Source organism: Electrona antarctica (assembly GCF_951216825.1).
Source record: "Electrona antarctica genome assembly, chromosome: 1".
Classification (NCBI taxonomy): Eukaryota; Metazoa; Chordata; class Actinopteri; order Myctophiformes; family Myctophidae; genus Electrona; species Electrona antarctica.
In genome coordinates this window covers 50635959-50657659 of record NC_136806.1, presented here as the reverse complement: position 1 = coordinate 50657659, position 21701 = coordinate 50635959, and the positions used below count along the sequence as shown (strand labels likewise).

At 44.3% G+C, this 21701-nt stretch overlaps 1 protein-coding gene across 1 annotated transcript; it reads right to left on the bottom strand.

The window, feature by feature from the left end:
• Positions 1 to 8865: 8865 nt before the first annotated feature.
• cysltr1 (cysteinyl leukotriene receptor 1) lies at positions 8866 to 21472 on the bottom strand (the record flags this gene model as incomplete). Its single annotated transcript, XM_079497247.1, has 5 exons — positions 21454 to 21472; positions 17186 to 17472; positions 10937 to 11201; positions 9817 to 10086; positions 8866 to 9072 (listed from the first exon to the last, which is right to left on the bottom strand). The coding sequence occupies exons 2-5, from the start codon at positions 17470 to 17472 to the stop codon at positions 8866 to 8868; spliced, it is 1029 nt and encodes a 342-aa protein (XP_079353373.1). The 5' UTR covers positions 21454 to 21472.
• Positions 21473 to 21701: the final 229 nt, after the last annotated feature.

Below are 21701 nucleotides of genomic sequence, written 5' to 3'. Positions count from 1 at the left end.
CCAATGTGTTTGGGAATGTTGTTATTTTGTCATCTGCTCCGTTGCTCAGATCTGGACTTATTTATGTTTTGGACTAGGACCGGCGGACACCTGTACTGTAGACACGCAGATGCATGCATGCGTGCAGATGCATGCATGCGTGCAGATGCGATGCGTTGCTTATTGATGATTAAGCCTAAAACAATTTCTTTGTATTGTTAATGTTGCTTTTTTGTTTGGAGCATAAATAAATGTATACCATTCGACTACCAACGTTAATTATGTAGCCTATACATGCATATTACATTTGGGGTAGCCTATAAAAAAAAAATCAACGACCGTTAATTAACCGCATAATGCCATCGGCTACCCGGCTGGGAAATTAACTGTTACCGACATCCCTACACCAGTCCACAACATACAACAGTGTCGGAGTTTGTTACACACGATGTGTTTCCCATTCAATCGGGTCTAGTTGCTTGTCATGCTCAAAAATGTTCCCCTGTCTTTCTGTCTGAGGCAGCGTCGTTTAGATGAGAGAGTTGCGACAACTCTGTCCGCTCAGAGCTCGTCTCTGAGCAAGATGGCGGCATGTCACATGTCCCACACGAGGCAACAAGATCTTAGACCATGTCTACACTAACATCAAAGAGGCGTATAGAGCTGTTCCCCTCCCCCACCTGGGACGTTCTGATCACCTCTCCTTGTTCCTCCTCCCCAAGTACACACCACTCATAAAACGGATTAAGCCCCTGACCAGATCTGTGAAAATATGGCCTGATGGGGCAGACTCGGAGCTACAGCGCCTGTTACAACCCACAGACTGGAGCCTGTTTGCCACTCAGGCCACCATAGACTCCCACATTGACATTCACTCCTACACCTCCTCTGTTCTGGCTCACATCATCTCCAACATCAACAGTGTCACCACCACCAAACAGATTATCACCTTTCCCAACCAAAAGCCGTGGATGAACAGTGAGGTCCGGTTGCAGCTGAAGGCACGTGACACCGCCTTCAGATCAGGTGACAAGCAGGCCTACTGCTCAGCCAGGGCTGACCTAAACAAGGCCATAAAGCAGGCCAAGCTGAGCCACAAGCGTAAAGGTTGAGGATCATTTTTACACCAACGATCCCCGACGCATGTGGCAGGGCATCCAGGCCATAACGGACTACAAACCCTCCAACCCCCCCCCCCCCCCCCCCCCCCCCCTGCAACCGACCCTTCTCTCCCCAACGACCTCAACAACTTCTATGCCCGCTTCGACAGAGACAACCGGGAGACGCCCACCAGGGTTGTCCTACCTGCTGATCTCCAACCCCTCACTCTCTCCACCACGGATGTACGCGCCGCACTGAGCAGGACCAATCCACATAAGGCAGCTGGGCCTGACGGCATCCCGGGTCGGGTGCTTATGAGCTGTGCTGAGCAGCTGACGGAGGTGCTCACGGACATTTTTAACCTGTCCCTAGCCCAAGCAACTGTCCCTGCGTGTTTTAAGTCCACCTCCATCGTGCCTGTGCCGAAACACTCCTCTGCGAAGTGCTTTAACGACTTTCGACCTGTCGCACTCACTTCCACGATCATGAAGTGTTTCGAGAGGCTGGTCCTGCCCCACCTCAAAGCTGGCCTCTCTCCATCCCTCGACAGGCATCAATTTGCCTATCGAGAGAACAGGGGCACTGATGACGCCATCTCCTCCGCCCTACACTGTGCACTCACTCACCTGGACAAGAGCAACACTCACGTACGGATGCTGTTTATCGACTTCAGTTCGGCATTTAACACTATCATCCCATCCAAACTCATCACTAAGCTTGGTGACCTTGTGGCAACCAAGGACCTGGACATCACTCCCTCCATCTGTAATTGGATCCTCGACTTCCTCACAGACAGACCCCAGTCTGTTAGGATAGGCAACCTCACCTCCTCCACCCTAACCCTGAGCACTGGTGTCCCACAAGGCTGTGTGCTGAGCCCCCTTCTCTACTCCCTCTTCACCCACGACTGCACCCCTATGCACGGCACCAATACCATCATCAAGTTCGCTGATGACACAACGGTGGTGGGTCTCATCAAAAATAACGATGAGACGGCCTACAGGGAGGAGATCCAGCATCTGGCGTCGTGGTGTGCCGATAACAACCTGGCATTGAACACCAAGAAGACCAAGGAGCTTATGGTGGACTTCAGGAGGACTAGGGCTGTCACTCACGCTCCCATTCACATCAACGGAGCAGAGGTCGAACGGGTCCACAACTTTAAATTCCTGGGGGTCCACATCTCTGAGGACCTCTCCTGGACCCTCAACACCGCGTCTCTGGTCAAGAAGGCCCACCAGCGTCTCTTCTTCTTGAGGAGACTGAGGAAAGCACACCTATCTCCTCAGATACTGGGGAATTTCTACCGCTGTGCCATCGAGAGCATCCTCACGTACTGCACCACGGTCTGGTACGGAAACTGTACAGCCTCTGACCGGAAGGCACTGCAGAGGGTGGTGAAAACTGCCCAACGCATCACCGGAACATCTCTCCCTGTCATTAAGTCCATCTATGACAGACGGTGCCTGAGGAAGGCTCATAACATCATAAAGGATCCCTCTCATCCCAACCACAGTCTGTTTGCCCTCCTCCCCTCTGGGAGACGTTATAGGAACCTTGGTTCCAGCAGACTTAGGAACAGCTTCTTCCCCTCCACTGTCATCTACCTAAACTCCTCATACACTCCTCTCCCCCCTCCAGTGTCAGCCCCCAACCCATCCACCATCCCTGTCGAGACTCTAGACTAGTCTTGCACTATGTGGACTCGTGTGATATGGCCACTGGACTTGTGGAATATGGTCTCTGGACCTTAGTTTAGCACTTTGTGCATTGGGCCACGTGCAATAAGGGCTACGTGCAATATGGACAGATCATGTTTTTTCTCTTCCTTCTCATATTCTTATTTATTTATTTATTTAAATGACTACTGCTCAGCCCATATCTACTGTTACTACTGTATTAATGTATCCTCCTCCTTACTGACATGTTTGCACTATTGGTGAGATGCGAAAATACTTTTCGCTGTGCTGTACTTGTACTGTACATTGACAATAAATTGAATCTCTCTCTCTCAAATAGTCGACTTTTAAATTTCAAAGTCGACTTTGAAAGTTCAAAGTCAGAGACATTCAGAGACAGTGAAGTCAGAGACAGCAGCCTACTACTATAGCCTACTAGCCTACTGGTAGGCAGGAAAATATGGAGTGAGAACAGTATCAAAAGTGTCACGGTAAATCTTACATATTTGTAACTCACAAGTTCAGATTTGCAACTCACGTGAGTGAACTCACAGGTTCACATTTGTGTTTTGTATCCACAAGTTCAGATTTGTGTTTTGTATCTGTATTTCGCATCTGTGTTTTGTATCTGTGTTTCGCATCTGTGTTTTGTATTTGTGTTTTGTATCTGTAATTGTCTCCACCAGGCCGAAGGCATGGGGAGAGTTGTCTCCACCAGGCCGAAGGCATGGGGAGAGAGTATGTTTTGCACTCCGTCCGTCCGTCCGTCCGTCCGTCCGTCCGTCCGTGTGTCCGTCCGTCCGTCCGTCTGTGATCAGCTAATCTCCGGCACTGTTAACCCGGGCGATGCCACATTTTGCTCACACACTCCCTGGATGCCAACGATGAACCTCTGCCCCAAAATTTCCAGAACGGCCTGTTATAGCGCCACCAGGAGGCCGCTTTGTGCAAAACAAGTTTTTGGACAGTACACCTACAGATTTTTTCCAAACATCACGCAAATTGGTACACAGTCTCTCTAGAGCCATTCAACAAAACGGGTCTTTCAGATTTCTCAGACTCCATCCTGATTGGCTAAGATTGGCTCCCAAAGTTCACAGGAGTGCTTAGTTTCAAACAAAATGCTGCAAATCATGAACACATCGTGTGATTTCCGTGAAATTGCGCACGCACATTCCCACTAGGCCGAGGAAGAAATGCCACGTGAACATTTTCAACTCAGCCTCATGGTGGCGCTATAACTGGCCGAAAAGTGTTTTTACCTCCAACTGCATGGATTTGTGGATAACTTTGTATGCCAACTCCCTAGAGGCCAAGGAAAAACCTTTGCCTGGAATTTTTCACATCTGCTCTTTATAGCGCCACCAGGAGGCCGACATATGTAAAACACATTTTCTAATATTACTCCTTCAGATGTTATCCAAATTTCACGCAAATCGGTACACGTGCTCTCCATAGTCATGTGATCAAGACGGGTTTGTTTGATTTCTCATAATCCACCTTCATTGCCTACGATTGGCTTCAAAACTTTTCAGGAGTAGCCCGCTTTGTACCCGCTTTGTACAAATCGCCACAACTACTCAACGCAGCGTCCGATTTCGGTGAAACTGTGCATGCATATTCCCACTAGGCTGAGGAAGAAATGCCACTTGACAGTTTTCAAATCAGCCTCATGGTGGCGCTACAACAGGCCAAGCTGTGTCTCTCACACACACACATACACACACACACACACACACACACACACACACACACACACACACACACACACACACACACACACACACACTCCTATTGTCCTGGTGGAGACCTGTGCCCAGAAGGGCACTTTTTCTAGTTTGCATCTGTGTTTTGTATTTGTGTTTTGTATCTGTAATTTGCATCTGTGTTTTGTATCCGTGTTTCGCATCTGTGTTTGAAACACAAATACAAAACACAGTTGTGAAACACAGATACAAAACACAGATGCAAATTACAGATACAAAACACAAATACAAAACACAGATGCGAAACACGGATACAAAACACACAACACAAATCTGAACTTGTGGATACAAAACACAAATGTGAACCTGTGAGTTCACTCACGTGAGTTGCAAATCTGAACTTGTGAGTTACAAATCTGTGAGACCTTTGAGACTGTGCTAAAACTCTGCTGCTCTACTAATGAGACTCTTCTGACATTGGGCGTTAACGAACGTCATCATTGGCTGAGGGAATCTGTCAATCATTCTGATTGACAGATTCCTCGGCCAATCAGATCGGTCCGCCTTCAGCCAATCCTATGGCTCTAATGCCCTGGGGGCACGCTGGTCCATAGCTCTAATGCCCTATGGTGGGGGGCACGCGGGTCCATAGCTCTAATGCCCGGGGGGCACGCTGGTCCATAGCTCTAATGCCCTATGGCGGGGGGCACGCTGGTCCATAGCTCTAATGCCCTATGGCGGGGGGCACGCTGATCCATAGCGCTAATGCCCAATGGCGGGGGGCACGCTGGCCCATAGCTCTAATGCCTATGGCGGGGGGCACGCTGGTCCATAGCTCTAACGCCATATGGCGGGGGCACGCTGGTCCATAGCTCTAATGCCCTATGGTTGGGGGCATGCTGGTCCATAGCTCTAATGCCCTATGGTGGGGGGCACGCTGGTCCATAGCTCTAATGCCCTATGGCGGGGGGCACGCTGATCCATAGCTCTAATGCCCAATGGCGGGGGGCACGCTGGCCCATAGCTCTAATGCCCTATGGCGGGGGGCACGCTGGTCCATAGCTCTAACGCCCTATGGCGGGGGCACGCTGGTCCATAGCTCTAACGCCCTATGGCGGGGGCACGCTGGTCCATAGCTCTAACGCCCTATGGCGGGGGCACGCTGGTCCATAGCTCTAACGCCCTATGGCGGGGGGCACGCTGGTCCATAGCTCTAACGCCCTATGGCTGGTCCATTAGAGCTATGGACCAGCGTGCCCCCAGGGCGTTAGAGCCATAGGATTGGCTGAATGCGGACCGATCTGATTGGCCGAGGAATCTGTCAATCAGAATGATTGACAGATTCCCTCAGCCAATGATGACATTTGTTAACGCCCAATGTCAGAAGAGTCTCAAAAGTAGAGCAGCAGAGTTTTAGCAAAACAAAACACAAATCTGAACTTGTGGATACAAAACACAAATGTGAACCTGTGAGTTCACTCACGTGAGTTGCAAATCTGAACTTGTGAGTTACAAATCTGTGAGACCTTTGAGACTGTGCTGAAGGAAGATATATAGCTACAGTGAAGTAGTATAAGTATAACGGCAAAGAGTCAAATTGATTGATTGATTGATTGATTTATTAACAGTTTGCAGAATTACAGTACATTTCAAGTACAACTCAATACAAAAACTGTTAACAGTGAGTGGACGACACCATAAAGCATTACACTTGTTTACAATAGGGCCCAGCCAGTTTTGAATTGCAGCCGTCCGTAGGTGCCCTTTGAGAGCAGTTTTGAAGGAGTCAAGGGATTCGCATGTCTTAATGACTGTTGGTAGGGCGTTCCACATTTTGGTGGCATAGGAGCGAAATTAATTTAGTCCCTTGTTTGTGCCGAATCTGGGTTGCACATGGTTTGTTGAACTCCCCCTGGTGTTGTGGGTGTGGACTTCGTTGACATTAAGGAAGTATTTAGATAGGTACATGGGTATTGGTAGTGTAGCGAATCTTGTGGACCAGACCCATTGCAAGGTGCTGTACTCGTCAACCCTAAGCCATTCCGGCCTGTCAAAGTGGGCAGGGGTGAGGTGGGTTCGGGGAGTGAGGCCAAATAGTAGCCTGACCAGTTTGTTTTGGGAAGTCTGGAGCGTTGTTTTAAGGGCCTTAGAGGTGCTGTGGTACCAGGTGTAAGCGGAGTCAAAGAAACCTTGTACGAGGGCTCCTGTTAGGGTCTTCAAGGTGTTTTTGTTGACCAGTGAGGAGATCCTGTATAGGAATTTTGTTCTTTGGTTGACCTTTTTGATTACGTTGGTGGCCATTTTATCACCGGAAAGATTTGCCTCCAGGATAGAACCTAGGTAGGTAATTTCATCTTTTCGTGTGATAATATTGTCACCCACTCTAACCAAGAAGCCACATGCCTTGCTGAGATTATTATTTGATCCAAATAGAATGGATTCAGTTTTTCCAGATAGTTTGTTATCCTTTTAATGTAGCTCAAATAGAGGAGGCATGTGTCAGTGGAGTGGGATGTTCTGAAGCCAAGATACTTTTGAATCTGTTCATAGACTATTTTTTCCATCACTTTCGAGATGGAGCTAAGAATAGAAATAGGGCGGTAGTTGCCGGGGTCTAATTTGCTCCCTTTCTTGTGCAGGGGGGTTACTTTGGCCAGTTTGAAATCTTGGGGGACCTGTCCCTGTTTGATGGAGAGGTTTATTATGTGGGTGATGATTGGAGCTATAGAAATGGCCGAGTCTCTGAGAAATTTGGAGGGAATATTGTCATGGCCAGTGGCCTTGTGGGGTTGAAGTGCACTCAGTTGTTTTTTTTTTGGCTTTCACCTTAATTTTTTATATTTTTTTTATGGAGGGACAGACAGTAGGCTGACAGGAAATGGGGAGAGAGATGGGGGGGGGTACATGCAGTAAAGGCCATCGGGATCGGGAGTCGGACCCACGGCACACTGCCAGACTGGATTACCAGCCAAGGTGCCTGGACCGCTGAGCCATGGCCCAGGCCGGCACTCAGTTTTTTAAGTACCTCCTCAGTTGTTACCATTGTCAGCTTAAAATCATCTTTACAAACACCTAGGTTTTTGTAGAAGGCTTGGATGTGCCCCAAAAAATATCATTATTAAAAAATAAAATCCACAGACCTGACTCAGTGGGATTAAAGTGTAGTAGGACTTCATTCCTACGCCAGAAAGAACTGGGATAAAACAGGTGGGGGAAATCATCAAATGGTGTGTGAACTGTAACAGACACTGTAACAGACCTCTCATAATTACTGTATATCTTATTTGGAAAATACAATTTTCAATTGAATAATGTTCATAAATAAAAACACTATATCTTGCCATACAAGTGTTGTGCAAAACTAGCAGATCTACAAGCTTGTAGATCTGCTATTTTATAATAAAAATGTGGGACGCCAGGTATAATGTTGTTAAAAGGATAGCTGAGCTACAGATCAGTCACACATTACACATTTACTTCATGTTCCCTGCAAAACACTGCATACTATATATCTGTATGTAGGATTTTATGCTACATGATTGATTCAGTATAAATATTTACACAAGTAGTCATGCACACATGCAACAATATGCACATAAATAAATAATATACTTATTGTATAATTTAATAACTCATATATTGGGTGTGGGTCTATGCATTCTTATAGCTAGAGTGACATTGCGTCCTGTAATTCTCACCCAGATCTCCCGTGTGGGAAATGACACTAAAGCCAAACATCTCCTACAGCGGACCCCAAACGTTTTTGGCCATGCACCCCCTGTTAACTCCTGACCTAACTGACGCACCCCCCCAACGCTAAGTCTCGTTGTATTTGCCGAAAGAATTTGCTGAAATGAATCACAGAATGTCACTGCACTGAGAGACATGCATCTGCTGTATACTCCCGCAGCTGCTCTATACATCTCCTTACAACAGTGGTTAACCGGATTTTGCCATTTGTGCTAAATAACACCATAAAACCGCCATTACCCTTTTCATGTCACGCACACCCCTAGAGGGCGTTCGCGCACCACAGTTTGGGAACCCCTGCGTGACTAGCCTGCTACAGTACTACGTGTGAATAGGAAAAGTGTTGGAGGTGAAATTAATTAAAGTTAAAAATTATATTATTATTATTATTATATTATTTAATTCAATAAAATTTCTCATGTGAATTTAGCTCCTTTCTTGTGGCTCAGAAAAACAAATATTTGGGTGTTCCGTCGTGTTGGGGTCCCTGAACTGCATGTGACTGACTTACTTCCTGCTGCCTGTCTTCTTCTAGCAATGTAAAAGCCATGTCCAAAATGTCTCTGCATGACCAATAGACTCCCGATCCCCCATCCCCACATCCTTGCGTGGTCTAAGTGGAAAGCCTGGTGGCGCGAGGTTATGTGGTCTCAGGCCTTCAGCTGTTCTTGTTCTTGCGAGACTGAACGCTGCACCGCATCCGCGCTGTGCCGAGGTGCCATGGCTTTGCTGGAGCGACGCATGGAGGTCAGGCGAGTGCGGAATCCTTCCCCGGAGAAGAAGTAGAGCAGCGGGTCGAAGCAGGAGTTGGCCGCGGCCAGGCACAGCGTCACCACCACAGACTTCTGCATAGCCACCTGCCAGTTGGAGGAGGTACAAGTGCTTTTAGATATGGGGTCTTCAAAGTTTTTCAAGCGAAGGACCCATTAGCCAAGAGAGAGAGATGAAGACGTGGCATGTTGTATAAAATAAAATCTGTGTTGCAGATTAAACATTTTCATAGATTTCATAGATAGCTTCATAGACTTGTTTGACAGCACTACCATCATTGTTGTTAACGCGTGTTTTCAATACGACAACTATGAAGTATAATCTGGAATAATCTACATCTACAAAGTACCAACATGTAACTTTGTAGTAGTTTGTAGTAAAAAGTATTGAAACATGGAAATACTCTCGTAACAAAAACAAGTATAGCACTGGCTAACAGAGCATCACAGTCCCGACGAGCAGCCCGGAAGAGAATTTCCAATTCATTTTTCCCATAGATGTTTCAGAAAGTATTTATTTAAAGACCTTTAAAGCCTCGGACAAAGCCAACTCGGATCATGACAAACCATGACAATAAACACAGTTTTTTGGGCCGAACAAATAGTTAGAAAGAAGAAAAAAAAGGGTACAACATATTATTTGTTGTTTTTCTTCTTTCTAATGATTTGATCGGCCCAAAAGTTTTTGTTCATTGTCATGATTTGTCACCATCCGAGTTGGCTTTGTCCGAGGCTTACAGGTCAAAATTTCCCATTCAAAATTAATGGGATTCTCTTTTGGGCCGCTCGTCGTCATGAAAGGGGCGGAACTGCGACGCTCTAGTGTGCTACCTTCTCGGCACAGCTGGTGCCGTCCCTCGCCAGGAAGTTGATGTGAAGGCTGCGCTGGATGTGGTACGGCAGGAAGCTGACCAGGAAGGTCAGCGTGACAATGGCGATCATGCGGATGGCCTTGGCGCCGGCGCTGCTCTGCCTGCGCGACATCGGCGACACGCCGCTGCCGCGCAACAGCAGCACGCGGATGATGCCCGCATAGCACAGCAGGATGACCAGGAAGGGAAGGATGAAGCCCACCACCAGAGAGAAGTAGTTCAGCATCATCTGCATACAATTAAAGATGGAGTGCATTTTTCCATCCTAAAACATGACCATCAGGTCCTATGATTATACTAAGAGGAATATCTTTTTCAAAAAAAGGTGTACAGAAAGTGTTAACATTATGTTTTTATGTGGCCAGTTCATTAACCAGGATTAATTAAAGAATGATTACTATATGCCAGGATATCCCCCGTTCAACCATTATTTTGAAGATCCAAAACACGGCGACCGGAACCGGATGTTGTGTGTGTTGTCGGATTAGGTGTTGATCTCTCACTAGCCGATGAGAAGTACAGGCCGGCGCCATTACAGCGACCGCTATGCAGTGTCATGGCTATAACAACAGATAGCCATCCGAAGCTAATGTGAGAAGCCTTTCGACTAGATCGGAACAAAACCTTTATATAACGTATAAACATATAAACGTAACTTACGTTTATTTGCGCTTGCCGAGACTAATGATTAACGTAGGTTACGTTTTTCGGGGAAAGTATTAAGTATACCTGGTTTTCAGCTTAGCACCACATATACCACATATCTTAACTCATTCATAGCTAAATTGCAGTAGCAATAGTTAGCACAGGCCGACATTTTTTTTTTTTTTTAGGATTAAAAAAAAGTAATAGATTCTTTTCTTCTTTTTTTTTCAATGTTAAAAAAAAAGACGTTAAAGACGTCTTTGGCCTGGATGGCTATTTGTTAAAACAAGTCAAAAACGTATTTGGCCTAGAATTAAGGATGGTGTTTGCCAATGATTCGGGGGGCGCCTTGCAATACCCTCAAAGCCCGGTTTCCACCCGACAACGACGATATTATATAAAAAAAAAACATCAATCAATCAGTCACCACTCACCAGCTTGTCGATCTGTTTGCCCGGCGTGGGCGGCTCGAAGCACTTGGTCTTGTTGGTGTGGGGGTCCACGTGTTGTCCTCTTATCAGGAAGGGCGAGGCGCTGGCGCAGATGAACACCCAGATGGCGGCACACACCAGCCGTGCGCGGCACTGTGTCACTAGGCGCAGGTTCTGCACTGGGAACACGATGGCCACGAAGCGCGTGACGGACATGGCAGCCATGAAGAAGATGCTGCAGTAGAGGTTCACGTAGAGGGCATAGGAGCTGCGTGTCGTGGAGAGAGACACGCACAGAAACATTACAAGGTGCCAACTGGAACCAAAATGGCTTCTTAGTCCAAAAAAAAAAAAAGTAATACTGCAGTACAAAAGTACGTACACACACACACACACACACACACACACACACACACACACACACACACACACACACACACACACACACACACACACACACACACACACACACACACAGGCTGAAGTGGGTAAATAAATTCAGTGGGTTGAAAGTTGGGGTACCATTAAAAACATATAAGGCAATGGATTCTGAATCCATTCCAAGCATTAGTTTTGCACGAAAATCACTGCATGGGCTAAATTCGGCAATAGTCACTTGCCCAAATGTCATGACCTCATCACATTAGTAACAACAGCTATGGACGTTTTTAGCTGAAGGACTGCAAATGGCTATATGGCCTTATATAGGTTTTCAATGGTACCCCAACGTTCAACCCCTGAATTTACCATGATCCACAATTTATATAATACTCAATGTTTAATGTCATTTGGATGACCCCCTTTTTTATAGCTTAGATTGGCAGTAGGGCTTTCTTCCTTTCACTGGTCCTCTGCCGCCCCCCTCTGGTTAAAGATAGAATACATGGCAGTCTCAGAAACCTCACTCCCATCTCTGCTTTTCTCCAGAGTACAGCCTTCACGTAAACTGTTAGATCATAATTTTGTTCTTAGGAACTCCCCGAAGATTCTGAACCAGATTAGAAAGTGTTTTACTCTGGCTAATATTTATGTATACACCTATAGCACAATCTATTATTCAAACCTGAAAAATGGCGTATTTTCAGATTATAGGGGACTGAGCTACGTGGAGATCTTTACATAGAGAACGAAGTGGCATCTTTAGCTCAATTGCAGACTAAATATCATATTCCTCAAGCACATTTCTTCCGGTTCCTCCAAATTAGGCATTTTGTGAGTGAACATATCCCAGAATGTACAGTCAAACCCAAGGGCCACAGGTTGACCTAATGCTCACACATCCCAACTCTAAACATTTAGTTTCTGGCTTTGTTGCTGCCTTTGGGGCGTCGGTGGACTCTGGTCAACTCAGAGATGCATGGGCTGAGGAGTTGGGCATTGCAATATCAGATGAGTTGTGGGAGGAGGGCCTGTCTAGTATTCAGAGCTGCTATCAATTCTAAATATACACTTTTTTCATTATTTACAAGTCAGACATCAATTTAATAATTTTCAAAATCTACCTCAGGAACACTGTTTATATGCGTTATTGAAACAACTCCAAACAACTTATCTCCAAATTGATATCAATGTTCTCCAAACTGTCTATTCCTTTTTTTTTATCCCACGATTTTGTAACCCATTTTTCACCCCTGTGTCAATTATCTAATGTGATCCTGGGCTCTACACAGTACACACCCTCCGCCAACCTAGTCCCCATATATGGGGGACATGGGGAGAGCAACGGACTTGAACTCATGCTTCCTTCATGCCTGAGTTGCTCCTCCCTGGTTGGACGTAGCGCGTGGATGGAGCACGTTATTCCAACCAGTTCCTTTCCCCTTTCCTTTATCCAGATTAAAGTCATCCATAGATTACATTACGCAAAGGTCAGAATGAACAAAATGTACCCAGCTGTTTCCGATATCTGTGGTAGATGCAATATCTCCAAGGGCCACACCTTCTGGTCCTGCCCAAAAATGGTTTTGTTTTGGCAAAATATTTTTGCATGGTACAGCAAAATATACAGCAAAGTATACCGTATTAATATTGTTCTAGCTGCCCTGTTCGGATGCTCCGACGCCTCCCTCGCGCTGCCATATACTATACAGCAGACGCTCATGCTCGGCACATTAGTAGCCAAAATAATTATCTTAACTGAGTGGAAGACACCCACTGTACCATGTTTCATTAAAAGGCTTAATGAATTTGTATCTTTGATACATTTGGAGAGGTTGCGTTGCAATGGCCAGGACAGTCTAGCAACATTTGAATATATACTGTATGGGGCCCGATTACAGCTCACCCTGATTCCACTGTGTAACTGCTAGCCTGTTTGCCCTGCTGCTGTGCTCTTGTTGATGTTTATGTTCTGTATGGCTGCTGCTCTGCATGCCCTGCTGCTGTGCTTTTGTTGATGTTTCATGATTGTTGTGCTCAGAGGCCTATTAGTAAGAGAAATCTATGAAAATCTGGGAACTAAATCGTTACCAAGAAATTTCTTCACCAATGTGTTTCTAAAGGTGTCTAATAACATGTACTAAAAGTTTGAAATTCAACTCCCGTGGGAAATTGAGTTATTAGCATAATATGTGACCATACCATAGAGTATATATATAATAGAGACTGAACTGGCGCGAAGCTCCGCCCCCCCAGCTATTCATGTCAGTGGAAGTTGCTCAGTGGCGTTTTGAAGCACCCGGAAGACTGCCGGAAGTCCCTCCCCAGACCTCAACTTTGAGGTCCTGAGTGACGTAGGGCAACCGAGCGCTCAACGTTAAAGCCCAGCTGCACGTTTCCCGGTCATGAATCCACGGGTCCGCCTGTAGTCCCTCCTCCTACCACTAGGACCCAGAGCTTCAACGTTGAATAGCCTCACTGCCCCCTTGGACCATACCCACAACATCCTATATAAGGCAAAAAAGTCCAAATTTCATCATTCTTTAAGTAGCATGTGACATATGAAACTAGGGGGTTTTCATGATTCTGAATCCATTCCAAGCATTAGTTTTGCACAAAAAACACTCCTTGGGAGGAAAACGGCCTCACAAACGTGATGAGGTCAGCACATTTGGTCAAGTGGATATGGCCTAATTTAGCCCAAGGAGTGTTTTTTGTGCAAAACTAATGCTTGGAATGGATTCAGAATCATGAAAACCCCCTAGTTTCATATGTCACATGCTACTTTGGACTTTTTTGCCTTATATAGGATGTTATGGGTATGGTCACATATTATGCTAATAACTCAATTTCCCACAGGAGTTGAATTTCAAACTTTTAGTATATGTTATTAGACACCTTTAGAAACACATTGGTGAAGAAATTTCTTGGTAACGATTTAGTTCCCAGATTGGTCAAATACCTGATAAAATGCCCGCCCCTTACTATATGCTATCTCATCACAATAGGTCTCAATTTCCCACAGGAGTTGAATTTCAAACTTTTAGTATATGTTATTAGACACCTTTAGAAACACATTGGTGAAGAAATTTCTTGGTAACGATTTAGTTCCCAGATTGGTCAAATACCTGATAAAATGCCCTTACTATATGCTATCTCATCACAATAGGTCTCAATTTCCCACAGGAGTTGAATTTCAAACTTTTAGTATATGTTATTAGACACCTTTAGAAACACATTGGTGAAGAAATTTCTTGGTAACGATTTAGTTCCCAGATTGGTCAAATACCTGATAAAATGCCCTTACTATATGCTATCTCATCACAATAGGTCCGCCACTCGTTTTATATACTGTACATTGCCCAGTCTGGTGTATGTGTCATTGTTATGTATTGTCTTGTTTGTCGTGTCTATAAAAAACCTAATAAAAACTAATATAATAAAATTTAAAGAATTGCACAGATTGTATTGCTCCAAATCTAAACTTAGTCAAATGTACCCAACAGTCACATATGTGTGATAGATGTGGTATCGCAGAGGGTTCTGTGTCACATAGTTTCTGGCAGTGTTCAGTAAAAAACAATTTCTGGGGAAATATATTTAATTGGTTCTCCAGACAACTGGAAAGGGATATTCAGTTGTTTGCTCTGATGAGACAAGGGCTCTTCCTTCCCACCAAAAACAGATTCTTAACGCATGTATGGTTTGGTTGCTGCCAAAAAATGTATACTGATAAAGTCTCCAACTTCTCCATGTTTCAAGAGATGACTCAATGAGATGTAAGTAACTGTAACTATCCCTGCTCTCTGATGGTCATCGATCCCACCCATGTGTTCCCTTGTTTTTCTTCTGTGTGTGTGTGTGTGTGTGTGTGTGTGTGTGTGTGTGTGTGTGTGTGTGTGTCTTTTGTATGTAGTGTTAAGCTTACTTTTCTGTCATTTGATGTCTTGTATTGTTGTCTTGTCGTGTATTTGACAAAAAATGTTAAAAAAAAATAAAACATTTATAATATTAACTAGATTTTAAGGCCTTTAAATCTAGTCCTATATTGCACTGATGACGGCAATGGTCACTGGGGTGCATGCGTTTGGTTAGACATACCAACAGTCCGACAGGCATTAGTCCGACAACACCGTCGCTCCCGACATGCGCGGCCGGTTACAACTAACCCGTGGTTTCCTGTGAGGTTTAGGCTTTGGGTAGAGTGTCTGAATAATGCCTGTCGGCGATCATGGCCATGATGTTTAACACATGGCCAAGTGTTAAACACTGCTGTAACACTGCTGTAGTGCCCCATACAGTATTTGTGCAATTTACGTTTGTTTTGACTATTTGTCTATTCTCTCGGCAGGCCCCTGAACAGTGTTTGTGCCAAGTGTGGTGCGTATTGGAGAAACGGAGTGCCTGCTGTGGCACACTCATGGTCGCTGGAGTGACTATTGTCATGGCAGACTCCTGTGGTTCACAAACTTTTTAGCTCAAGACCCAAAAGAAATGTCCCAGCCCTGGGCGTAAAAATAAACGCAGTTCTAAAACAGAACCTTCCCTACATCACGACCAGGGGTATTTTATGGACAATGCTCTGAAATATGCGGAGCCAATCACAGCCTCATATACCAATCGTAACAGCTCATACTTTTGTAATCATTTTCTTTATAGTCATGCCCATTATAATCGGCGGATTTGGAAACTGATTAATTAATGCCCCTCATTGGGGCCCCTGATATGGCATTTCCCAGAATAAATTATATAAGCTTCTAGTTCCTTCCCCGTTCTTTCCTATTAAAACACACTTTTTTTCCCCCTGGCTTTTAATGTTATGTGATTTTAATTTGTTTATGTATTTATTCCTGTTGTCCATGACTCATGTTGGTTCTAATGCTATGTAATTCCTTTGTTCTGCTTGATGTAATTTGCTTTGATTTTAATTTTCTTGTGAAGCACTTTAAAATGTGCTATATAAATAACTGTTGATTTGATTCCTTCTCCTGCTGGCCACCTCTGCAGGGCCATCAACTTTATGGTAACCATTATCAATATGAAACCACCTGCAATCTCCCAGTACCAGACGCCCTTATTTGTTCACAGCCGTGCTTCTCCAACTTTATTGCAACCATTATCAATATGACACCTCCGAGCCGTAGCCAAACAATCTCTAGATCTACAAGCTCACAACGTGTGCTGCATTGAGAAGCATGAGGTCAGTCCATTGCTCTCCCCAGGTTGGCAGAGGGAGTGTAGCGCCCAGGATTACAGATTTTATAGACAATTAACTCTGGGTGAAAAAAAAGTTACAAAAAAAAAAAAGAAAAAAAAAAGAAAGAAAAGGAAATTAATTTCAGTCAGATAACTCACAAATAGATTTAACCGATATTTTCTACAGAATGAGAATACAAGTGTGCATATAATATTTTATCTTGGGTTCGGCTCTGCTACCTTTTTCTCCCTGCTCGGCACAATTAAACACCATCATTAAACATTATGAGCAGGGAGATAGATATACAATAGCAACCCCCCCATGGGGAACAAAAAGAGCCCGCCGGTGGTGCTGGGGTGGCGGTGGGAGCAAACATCACATAACAACCAGGAACTAGAAGGCAGGAAGAAAGCATGCAGTCTAGGTGAGCTTGTATACCCCGCCCAATTGGTCAGCTGACTGCCACGTCAGCGTATGACATGTGGGTCTTGCAAACACTGAATACTATACACCCACATAGTAATGCAGCATATTAACCCCTCGAGTATGAGTATATGTATGCGCCCTTGAGCATAGCATGAAGCCGCTCGAGTATCTGATCTGACTGAACTAACTCTGCAAGCTACGTATCGTTTAGTTACATTCCACCCTTGACCATTTACCGTTAGTACACTGACCTGATCCGACAGAGGAAGTCGCCCAGGTTCCACTGTCCCTTGTTGACGTAGTAGATGACGCGCAGCGGCAGCGTGCTCACGCACAGCAGGTCGGACACAGCCAGGTTGAGCATGTACACGTGGAAGGGAGAGTTCTGCTGATAGGTCCGGATCAGGACCACCAGGGCGAAGCCGTTCCCGGACAGGCCCAGTATGGTGATGACGGAGTAGACCGTGGAGTAGACGGAGTTACGGAAGTCGTCGATGGACTCACATGGTACGGCGGAGCCGTTCTCTGCCATCATCATCTACATGGGGATAATAACAAGATAATAGAAACGACAGCCTTGATTTCCTTCCTGGAAGGTTAGGGACCAGTCGAAATTTAGAAAAGGGGGCCCTGGAGGAAAATAGGGGAGGGCCATGTCTTATTAATTTTAGTCAGAGGGAGGGTGAGCTAATCTTATTTCGAGTCCAAGGGAGGGTGATCCAATTTTGATAATAAAATAGTCAGGGTTTTATATATATATCTAATACTACAGCTTTTCTGAATTAAAGTACAACTTTGGTCAACGATACCCCTCTGTTGCTTTCACTTGGTTCTTCCCAACAGGACCGGTTTTCATTGTTCTCCGTCAATCATTGTGCTTGGCCTATCCAAGTGTGTAAGTACACACTTCAACCCCCACTTTTCAATAGCTTACTGTGTTAGGCGGTAGACTACGAGACCATTGTCCACTTTGGCAGTGAGTTCAAGCCTCACAGTGGAGTTTTTTTCTGCGATTTTTATATTAAAGCAGATTACCAGATTAAAGTTAGGAATAAATAATACTCAGGTAAATGTGATATTAATTAATAGGGGAGGGTGATTCCTTTTTGTTTAATCACCTGGGGAGGGGACTGGATTTTTATTTTCATTCACAGGGAGGGTGATGTTATTTTATATCAGGACACATACATTTCCTCCAGGGGTACCCCTATAGAGCGTCGCAGTCCCGCCTCCTACCCTGGACCAGGAAATGAAACCCAATGCATTATTCTCATAGACATTTCTTAAAGTATTTATTTAAAGACGGTTACGCCGCGGACAAAGCCAACTCGAGTCGTGACAACTCATGACAACACAAACAATATTTTGGACCAAACAAATAATTAGAAAGAAGAAAAAAACGGCAGGTTACAACACTTTTGTTGTTGTTTTTCTTCTTTGTAATTATTTGTTTGGTCCAAAATATTGTTTGTGTTGTCATGAGTTGTCACGACTCGAGTTGGCTTTGTCCGCGGCGTAACCGTCTTTAAATAAATACTTTAAGAAATGTCTATGAGAATAATGCATTGGGTTTCATTTCCTGGTCCAGGGTAGGAGGCGGGACTGCGACGCTCTATATAAATTTCGACCGGTCCCTTAGCACGCTGGAGGAGAAACTTAGTAGACTGAAATGGTGACATCTTATGAGTAGGACCAATTATTATGAAGATGGGTTGAAAATGGCAAAAGTGGTCCTTTAAATAAAAGGGTTAGAGTTCAGAGTTTTGGACTTAAAGCTGTAGGAAATACTTGCCATTACTATTATGGTTGCAAAGGTAATAATTGATTGCCTGAGCCCCGTGGTGGGAGTTCTGGTCTGGTTTTGGTGAATATTAAGTAGTTCCGAGCATTTGGTGGGGGTCTGGGGCCAAGCATTAAAAATAAAATTAGCGTAATTTGTATTGTTGATCTATTTCTACCATATAGAGCAACTTTCGTTCAACTTTGACCCCCCTGTCACATTACCATTTTTGTGTCCAGTATCACTACACCAGCAGCAGCACAAAACCTATAGTTCCATGTGACAGAGGGGTCAAAGTTGAAGGAAAGTTGCTCTATATGTTAGAAATAGGTCAACAATACAAATGACACTAGTTTTGTGGATTCATTATTTTTATGCGTGGCCCCCACCGAATAACTGAAACAACTTAATATTCACCAAAACAAGACCAGAACTCCCACCACGGGCCGCAAGCAATCAATTAATAGTACCTTTGCAACCATGGCAAGTATTTCATTTCAAGTCAAGTGTTGACAACTGGGGAAGAAGTAGAAGGGGAGGTATTTGGTATTTGTCTAAACAGATATCTTGTGTTGTGTTTATGCCATCTCGTGTTGCGTTTATAGCAGACCAGAGGCATTTACAAATTACAATAGAGGCAAGGAAGGCAGCTGCCTCCCCAACTCCCTTTGAAAAACACAGACTGAGAAAAAAAAAAGAGAAATAAAAGAGGAAACAAATAAAAACACCAAACCCGAGAACTATTTTGTCTCGCATCATTCAAAACGGCAACACGGTTGCATTGTTCACCGCGACCCGACTACGGATACGTGGTTGTAGATGGATCGATGGATGGTTCTCATTGTGAAAAAGAAATCCCTTTATTTATACACTTGTGCTCATCTTTCTCTATAATTTTATTTTGCAGGCAGGATAAACTGAAAAGGCGGTTGGCCCGTGATTTCCCCCAGCTGGTGTTTCACTGCCCTGTAAAGCGCAACATCTCTGAAAAGGTTTTTGTTGAAACATTAACAGCAGATAAACTGTTAGACAGGCTACCTCATCCATCAGACACAACAACAACTGAGTCAACCGAGGTAAGCCAAGCTGAAGGTGACAATGAACACACAGCTTCTGGACAGCAAACTACAGAGCACACAAGGACACTGTACAGTGCAGGATTGATATTAAAGACACTTAAGGGGCATTCCACTCATTTTCAACATTTTACTATGTCAATAATATACCTTAGAGCTGTTGTGTGGAAATAATAAAAAAGTACCCCCATTCTGTGTTTCCTAGAACTGGAGGTCTGAAAAGAATCATTAACATGGTGAAACACATCTTGATGACATCATCAAGATGTGATTCACCATGTTAATGATTCTTTTTGTAACACATTCCAGAACTCCAGTTCTAGGAAACACAGAATGGGGGGACTTTTTTTAATTATTATTTCCACACAACAAGGTATATTAATACTTGCGAAAGTGAAAGAGAGAGAATGAGACAAGGTAGATAAGGTACCACACACACACACACACACACACATACACACACACACACACACACACACACACACACACACACACAACCACCCCCCCCCCCCCCCTCAGGTCGTCCCCTCCATCTTCGCTGCTCTAAGACTGATATGTCTGACACTTTGTAATGTACCTCCGTCGTTCCGTTCTCTCTTTCATATTTAGTCAAAACTGATTTAGTCAAGACTGATTTTATCTCATTTTGTTTAGCAGAGTATAAAAAACAATACAATAAATGAATAAAACATACACAAATATAAAAAGGGAAAGTGCCAGGATGATTAGCCCTTGAGGGGGTTCCAGGGAGCCCCACGGCAAAATGTAACATTTAAGCCCAATAAAAAAAAGCGGCTATTCGGCAATAGCCAACCTACAAGCTTACAAGGCATCCTGATGCGAAGAAAAACTTACTATCAGAGCCACGAATCAAATAACACATTTTATGGGGGAAGTTGGGGAAGCACCATATCATAGATCCCGGAGTTTCAACTAAATCAGTTTTGCGAGTGTGCGGCTGCGGCATTCCATGTCCTTCCATTTGACCGGCCTAATGGTGGCGCTATAACAGGCCATTGTGGAAAGATTGGGGCAGTACATTGTTCAGACTAGTCATTGGTCCGACAAACGACAACCCACCTCAAACGGATGCATGTCGGACTAATGCTCCGTCGGAATTACATGGGGTCCCCGGTTCATTGGCATTAAACAAGCAGAGGGCGCACGCCACACACCAACATTGCAGCGGTGCTGACCACGGTGCAGAAGCATGAAAATGAAAGATGTCAGAACGTCTTTTCATGGTTCATTGCCATGATAAAACATAATTATTAAACAAAATATTCCGGTTTGTGCAAGAGAGACTGACTCTTGCAACATTCCAGCATGGCTCAGATCCAAAACTTATATTTTTGACTGTCATTGTAATCTGTTTTCTGTAATCAGTAATTTTACACTTAATTGCATGTTAAATCATATAACCATTAATCAATAAATAATCTCCAACAAATATTTGACGTTCTGAAACGCTTGCTTTGACTTGGTGATGCATTTTAGATGAAAATGTTTCAATTCATGTAAAACATCATCTCGTTTTGGCTGTGCAAGCCTCATTTCCTCCTTCAACAGTGTTGCATGTCACATTCCTTCATTATTTTTGTATGAATGAAACAATAATCGTGAGATTGTAAAAAAGAAAGTATGCATGCAGCACATTTCTTACCGTTCATGTGCAGCCTTATGATGTTGCTCTGTGTGGGTCAGGGAAGAAAAGGCAGGGCAGGACAGGCAGGATGCTTTTCAAAGCGAGTGTATCCGCTCTGAGGGTGTGTGTGTGTGTGTGTGTGTGTGTGTGTGTGTGTGTGTGTGTGTGTGTGTGTGTCTGAGAACTGCAGCAGCAGCAGGTGGTTGATAATGATAAAGCGATAAAAGTAGGACTGTCAGAGTGAGAGAGAGTATTATTTTCTGTTC